This window comes from Penaeus japonicus, unplaced genomic scaffold, assembly GCF_977035675.1.
Source record: "Penaeus japonicus unplaced genomic scaffold, GWHDUDI00000001_assembly GWHDUDI00000008, whole genome shotgun sequence".
Lineage (NCBI taxonomy): Eukaryota > Metazoa > Arthropoda > Malacostraca > Decapoda > Penaeidae > Penaeus > Penaeus japonicus.
This window is the reverse complement of record NW_028234410.1, coordinates 8,906,143-8,913,642: the sequence shown is the minus strand read 5'-3', so window position 1 is coordinate 8,913,642 and position 7,500 is coordinate 8,906,143. Positions and strand designations below refer to the sequence as shown.

The following is a 7,500-nucleotide window of genomic DNA, read 5'->3' as shown; positions in this document are numbered from 1 at the left end:
TATTTGTACCTTCATATATATTGTATGAAGTTATAGCGAAGACTGAACTTCCACATTTTTATGTATGTCTTTGTTGTGAATATACCTTGTTTATATCTAGTTGTGACATTTTCAAAATGACTACATCAGTTGTCACCTTGTCACTATACAAAACCACATACCACCATCTCCTCCCTTGTGTCTTAATCCATCACATGGCACCATCCATCTGCAGCATGACACACTACTCGCATCCACCCCTGCACGACACCATTCACTCTTATATGACTGTAGTAGCGTAAGCCGCCTCTATGACACCGTGTCGAATTAGTCAACTAACCCTCCACTCTCCGTTACATAACACGACCTAACATTGCAAAAAAAAGATGCAACACTGCAGCATTCTCGGTAGCGTGTTTGAAGGTCTTTGAGGGTGAAGGATAAAGGGTGAGAGAGGGGAAATAGGTTAGTGAAATGCGGTATAGGGTGAGGGGTTGCAGAGGATTCCATATATAGACCTTAGTTTGAGGGAGAAGGGTGATACTCGTGGAGGGTTTAAGAGTGAGGTGTTCCTGAGTACGTCCACCCTCCCTTCATACACTACCCTCCCTTTCCTCCCTTGCCTTGGTCCGTATGCGTGATGCTCTACAGACTCCCTTTCCCGTCCCTCCTTCCTCCTCACACCCCTCGCCCCCAGCCCCTAGCCCCTCCTCCCTCGCCCTTAGCCCATAACCCATAGCCCCTCGTCCCTCTTCCCCAACGCCCCCCCCCCCCATTAAATATGCCCAATGACTAATTTGACACCTTAAAAGCCTCCGCCAAGACGCTAATCAAGAGGTCCCGTAAAGCCTTCGCCATAGACGTACTATTACGTGTCTCTCTCTCCTCCTTTCCTGCTGAACCCCCCTCCCCCCCTTCCCGCGTCCTCCCTTCCCCCAAACCCCCATTCTGAATTTATTACCGTCTTTCTATTTCTTTTTTTACTCAATGATTGACCTCCTACGATTATAGGCCTCGCCCCGGCTGAAAATGGCAAATTGGCGAGTGGGGATTATGAGGAAATTATCCGAGTTGGATGATTTGTCTCTGCCGCTCAGCCGTCGCCATGGCTTCATCTCTTGGGTGGCGGCGACGGCGGAGGGAGAAGGATAGCACGAGCGGTTGCGTGTTTATTGCAAGCTCACTCTGACTGGTAATGAGGGAGTTTTTTGTGGGGGGCGGTTAGGGGGAGAGGGGGGGGAGTGGACTTGGGGGATGCTGTGAAGTTTTAAAGTTTTTATTTTCTTTCTTATCCTTTTTTTTTTAATTTTGTGTCGTTCTCTCTCTCTCTCTCTCTCTCTCTCTCTCTCTCTCTCTCTCTCTCTCTCTCTCTCTCTCTCTCTCTCTCTCTCTCTCTCTCTCTCTGTATGTGTGTGTGTGTGTGTGTGTGTTTATGTATATGTATATGAAAAGAAGACATCTCCATCACGTCCATTTTCAGCTTTCAAACGCACAGTGGGAATAACACGCAAAGCCCCCCAATCACGGCGACACTGTCCAGCCGGGCAGTAAAAGGCTACAGTGTTAACTTATCGCTTGGTGCAACAAACGCCATCTTGTCGCGCGAAGGAGAAAGGGAAAATGCCTCGTCGTAAAACTCGAGAAACAAACATTCTTTACCGTTGGTTCGTGTCTTCGTCGGGGAAATGGGTTTGCTATCGCCACGGCTTCACTCTTTCTTTCCTCTCTCTTTCTCTTTTTCTTTTGCTCTCTCTTTCTCTTTCTTTCTTTCTCTCTCTGTCGTTTTCTATCTCTTTATTTCTCTTTCTCTCTCCCTCTCTCTTTATTTTTCTTTCTCTCTCTTTATTTCTGTCTCCCTCTTTATTTTTCTTTCTCTCTCTCTATCTATCTATCTATCTATCTCTTTCTCGCTCTCTCTCTCGCTCTCTCTTATTATGGTTATCATCACCACCATCGTCATTATCGTCATTCTCCTTTTCTCTCTTCTTCTCCTTTTATTTATTCTTCTGTTCTTTTTCTTCTTCTTTACGTCCTTTTTCTTCTTTTCTTTCTTCTTCTTTTCTTCTTTTTTCTTCGTCTCTTTCTTCCTCTTTTTCTTCAGCTTCTTCTTCTTCTTCAACTTCCTCTTTTCCTTCAAGACAAGAAAATTATCGTTGTTCTAAAGGGGAGGCATGCAAGACCCCGACCCGTCGAAGCGCCTCTCAACATTCCCAGCATACGGACGACTCTCGACGGCTTGTCAAGATCGCTGTCAACAGAAAGGTAAACAAAAGGGGTCGCAGAGAACAGCTTTGGGGGAAGACAGACCGCGAGATTTGGCGGTGACGTTCTGCTATCGGAAAAGGCTGTCTAGAAAGTCGTGTAACAGCTTTGTTGATACAGTTAGGAAGGGAATGTTAGATTTGGGTTTCGTTATGAGGAAGTTTGTGAGCTTGGAGGAAATGTATTGCTGTTTTGGTTACTGATTTTGCAATGACTGTGAGAGGTGTGTTGTTGTCGTTGGTTTTGTGTTGCTATTATTGTTATTGTTATTGTTGTTACTGTTAGCTTTATTATTGACATATTATTATAATTGTTACTATTATCATTATTATATAAACGGTGGAATGAAATGATTATTGGTGCCCTTCACTCTCTCTCTCTCTCTCTCTCTCTCTCTCTCTCTCTCTCTCTCTCTCTCATTCTCTCTCTCATTCTCTCTCTCCCCTAATTAAACGTTAAACTACTTCAATAAAGTTGAATGCTCATCATAGATTCGCGAAGCTTTGCACGGCATTTACGGCGTCTCGACCCCGGCGCGGATCTTGCTCTGAGCAAGAAACCTTGACTCTGATCAGGATCCCGCGCTGCTCACGGGACTGGTAAACATCTGCAGTTGCATGATGACAAGTTGGCAATGGAAGGGTGGGGATATGATACCGCTTATCATGAACTTTTGATGCAACAGAAGCTTCTCAGGCGCTGAATCGGCGAAATGCAATTAAATCTGCGTTGACGAAGGAGAAGGAAAAGCAATGGGAGAGAAAAGAAAAAGAGGAAGAGGAAGAGGAATTGATGAGGAGAATGAGGATGAAGAGGAATAGATGAACAGGAGGAGGAGTGGGAAGGTAAAAAAAGAAAATGAGAAGGAGAAGGAGTTGAAGAAAAAAAAAAGAAGGGGAGGTTGTGAAAGAGCATATGTTTAAATATAAATATATATATATATATATATATATATATATATATATATATAAATATATATATATATGTATGTATGTATGTATGTATATACGCATACAGATTTTGGGATATTTAGTACATACTTCTTAGATTTCGCGCCAAGGTCTCTGTATCTGAGCTGTTTGGGCTGCAAAACCTCCCGAAGGACGCTGAGCTCAGCAACGTTACCTCCGAGCGTGAAGCGCCTCGCGCCCCCAGGCAGAAGAACGCCGGACGCCGTTGCAAGTGCATCTCCAGTTGCAAGCTGCGACTTTTCAACTTCCGACTAAGGTACGTTGTACTCTTTGCTATTTTGGAAGTTAGTGTTTGAAGTTGAATCGCCTCACAGGGGAAAGTTTTCTGGAATGTTCATTGCGCTTTACATGCATTACACCCAACGATATACAAACACTCACACGTCTATGAGTCGAGAAGCCAAACGATTTTGAATGTTGCGCCTCTTTTTCAGCTTGGAAAGCGACCTTAGTTTTGGCTCCGGTCCCCGAAGAGACCCCCGAGATGCCGCTCTGCGTAGGGAAACCAGTCTACTTCTACACGAAAAAATCCGGCCTGCAGTTCCCGGCTGTCGATCTTCTAGTCTACGGAATGTCCACTATGTTCATGATCAATACGTCATTTTCGTCGACCTTCGTCACTGAGAAACAAGTGAAGAAATGGGGCGCTTTCGACGAGGTCGAACAACCGGACTCTGATGATGAGGATGCGTTGGGCAGTCTTGTCATCAGCGTTGAAGGCTCCTGCTGCTACACGGACGCCGAGATCGAGAGAGTGCCTTGTAATATGCTGGGATGCGACTTCCTGATGTTCAACTGCTGCCGACTCGACTTGGATCCCGAACATCCCTCACTGACGCTCCGGAACTCTTCCGACGAGGACTTGGAGTCCTACGTGCCAAAGAAGCCGGTCGTGGTCGCTGGCAAAGAGATCGAGGCCTACCTGGACACTAGCAAAGACAGCTTCATGACTTGCAGACGGGAGGATACCGAGGGCATGTCCATAGAGATCCCGGATTCGTTCTGCGAGTGGCAGGATTTCGACAACATCCTAGTGTCCGCCTTCGGGCGTGAGGCCACCGGGACGCTCTGCGTGGACGACGTCGAGGATCCCTACCTGGGGCTGCAGTTCCTCCGTGGCGCTGTGATGGAGTTCGAGCACGACGGCAGCGTCAACGTGTTCTTCCCGAGCGAGGAAAATGGTGACGTCGAGTGATCAGTGTTTTTATTTGCTGGTGGTGTTTGTGGTTCATCGTCACTGCCTTATAGTTATTCAGAGTTAGGCGCCTCTAGCGGAAAGTGCCGAAAGGGTGCCATTCAAAGCTCATCCTATCCTCTGCATGTCCCTTGCCATGGAGAACTGGAAAATGACTGTTCCTTTAAACCCTGAAAAGACGAATATTTCAACTGCATATTTCCCGCTATCTACTTCGTCCTTTATATATAACTAGTTCAGTTTTTATGAACTAAGTCATTAAAAATGGACACCCGATGTTGATTGGCTTAATTGGAGTGATCACGTGCTATAAGGAAGATATTAACCCATTGCGTACGGGTGTCATGACATACATGACGTAGGAGCTTTGGCCTGACGACGGGCGTCATGACGTACACGACGTTCGGGGATTTTGGATCACTGTGCTATTTTATTTTGCTATGAAAAAGGAATGAGTGATGATGGCTACTGCAGTCCTAATTACTATAATTACCGTAATATCGTGCAAGCTTAACGTCCAAAACCTAGATGGCACCACTTTTTTCTAGCACCAGCAGGTGAGAGAGCCTTGAATGGCACCCATCCACGGTCTCTAGCATGCACTGTCTCTATAGAGCGATGGCACACACTAAGTTGATGAACCCTTGCTCTAAAGTACCGCCGATGAAGGATGTGCAGGCAGAACGAGAAGAGGAAGGTGACTCAATCCATACCCAGTGTCTAAAATGTTATTGTTATTGCTGTTGTTACTCCTATCATTATTATTGGCATATCATTATAATTGTTATTATTATCATTATTATATAAACGGTGGAATGAAGTGATTATTGGTGCCCCTCACTCTCTCTCCTCTCTCTCTCTCTCTCTCTCTCTCTCTCTCTCTCTCTCTCTCTCTCTCTCTCTCTCTCTCTCTCTCTCTCTCTCTCTCTCTCTCTCTCACTCTCTCTCTCTCTCTCATTCTCTCTCCCCTAATTAAACGCTAAACTACTTAAATAAAGTTGAATGCTCATCATAGATTCGAGAAGCTTTGCACGGCATTTACGGCGTCTCGACCCCGGCGCGGATCTTGCTCTGAGCAAGAAACCTTGACTCTGATCAGGATCCCGCGCTGCTCACGGGACTGGTAAACATCTGCAGTTGCATGATGACAAGTTGGCAATGGAAGGGTGTGGATATGATACCGCTTATCATGAACTTTTGATGCAACAGAAGCTTCTCAGGCGCTGAATCGGCGAAATGCAATTAAATCTGCGTTGACGAAGGAGAAGGAAAAGCAATAGGAGAGAAAAGAAAAAGAGGAAGAGGAAGAGGAATTGATGAGGAGAATGAGGATGAAGAGGAATAGATGAACAGGAGGAGGAGGAAGGTAAAAAAAAGAAAATGAGAAGGAGGAGGAGTTGAAGAAGAAGAAAAAAAGGAGGGGAGGTTGTAAAAGAGCATATGCTTATATATATATATATATATATATATATATATATATATATATATATATATATATATATATATGTATGTATGTATGTATGTATGTGTGTATGTATATACGCATACAGATTTTGGGGTATTTAGTACATACTTCTTAGATTTCGCGCCAAGATCTCTGTATCTGAGCTGTTTGGGCTGCAAATCCTCCCGAAGGACGCTGAGCTCAGCAACGTTACCTCCGAGCGTGAGGCGCCTCGCGCCCCCAGGCAGAAGAACGCCGGACGCCGTTGCAAGTGCATCTCCAGTTGCAAGCTGCGACTTTTCAACTTCCGACTAAGGTACGTTGTACTCTTTGCTATTTTGGAAGTTAGTGTTTGAAGTTGAATCGCCTCACAGGGGAAAGTTTTCTGGAATGTTCATTGCGCTTTACATGCATTACACCCAACGATATACAAACACTCACACGTCTATGAGTCGAGAAGCCAAACGATTTTGAATGTTGCGCCTCTTTTTCAGCTTGGAAAGCGACCTTAGTTTTGGCTCCGGTCCTCGAAGAGACCCCCGAGATGCCGCTCTGCGTAGGGAAACCAGTCTACTTCTACACGAAAAAATCCGGCCTGCAGTTCCCGGCTGTCGATCTTCTAGTCTACGGAATGTCCACTATGTTCATGATCAATACGTCATTTTCGTCGACCTTCGTCACTGAGAAACAAGTGAAGAAATGGGGCGCTTTCGACGAGGTCGAACAACCGGACTCTGATGATGAGGATGCGTTGGGCAGTCTTGTCATCAACGTTGAAGGCTCCTGCTGCTACACGGACGCCGAGATCGAGAGAGTGCCTTGTAATATGCTGGGATGCGACTTCCTCATGTTCAACTGCTGCCGACTCGACTTGGATCCCGAACATCCCTCACTGACGCTCCGGAACTCTTCCGACGAGGACTTGGAGTCCTACGTGCCAAAGAAGCCGGTCGTGGTCGCTGGCAAAGAGATCGAGGCCTACCTGGACACTAGCGAAGACAGCTTCATGACCTGCAGACGGGAGGATACCGAGGGCATGTCCATAGAGATCCCGGATTCGTTCTGCGAGTGGCAGGATTTCGACAACATCCTGGTGTCCGCCTTCGGGCACGAGGCCACCGGGACGCTCTGCGTGGACGACGTCGAGGATCCCTACCTGGGGCTGCAGTTCCTCCGTGGCGCTGTGATGGAGTTCGAGCACGACGGCAGCGTCAACGTATCCTTCCCGAGCGAGGAAAATGGTGACGTCGAGTGATCAGTGTTTTTATTTGCTGGTGGTGTTTGTGGTTCATCATCGCTGCCTTATACAGTTAGTCAGAGTTAGGCACCTATAGTGGAAAGTGCCGAAATGGTGTCATTCAAAGCTCATCCTATCCTCTGCATGTCACTTGCCATGGAAAGCTGGAAAATGACTGTCCCTGGAAACCTTGAAAAGACAAATATTTCAACTGCATATTCCCGCTATTTACTTCGTCCTTTATATATTTCTAGTTCAGTTTTTATGAACTAAGTCATTAAAAATGGACACCCGATGTTGATTGGCTTAATTGGAGTGATCACGCGCAATAAGGAAGATATTAAGCAGTAAAGAGATGTGATTAAAGGATTAATGTTCAAAAGTCAAAGGTGACTGAGTGGAATGGTGAACA

The 7,500-nt window shown here is 45.9% G+C and overlaps 3 protein-coding genes across 6 annotated transcripts in view; all 3 read left to right on the top strand.

The window, feature by feature from the left end:
- LOC122249543 (protein Wnt-5b) overlaps nt 1–7,500 on the top strand; it is a 628,546-nt gene that overhangs the window by 185,921 nt on the left and 435,125 nt on the right. The window lies entirely within an intron of this gene.
- On the top strand, nt 2,707–5,788 carry LOC147471449 (uncharacterized). Its single transcript, XM_086539041.1, has 2 exons — nt 2,707–3,468; nt 3,647–5,788. Exon 2 carries the CDS (start codon nt 3,697–3,699, stop codon nt 4,405–4,407), a length of 711 nt encoding a protein of 236 aa, XP_086395167.1. The 5' UTR covers nt 2,707–3,468; nt 3,647–3,696; the 3' UTR covers nt 4,408–5,788.
- LOC147471448 (uncharacterized) overlaps nt 6,043–7,500 on the top strand; it is a 1,527-nt gene continuing 69 nt past the window's right edge. Inside the window, exons 1-2 of the mRNA XM_086538801.1 lie at nt 6,043–6,167; nt 6,346–7,500. The exon at nt 6,346–7,500 is cut by the window's right edge and continues 69 nt beyond it. Of these exons, the coding sequence (XP_086394927.1) occupies nt 6,396–7,106 (711 nt within the window). The 5' untranslated portion in view covers nt 6,043–6,167; nt 6,346–6,395 and the 3' untranslated portion in view covers nt 7,107–7,500. The remainder of the gene's footprint in view (nt 6,168–6,345) is intronic.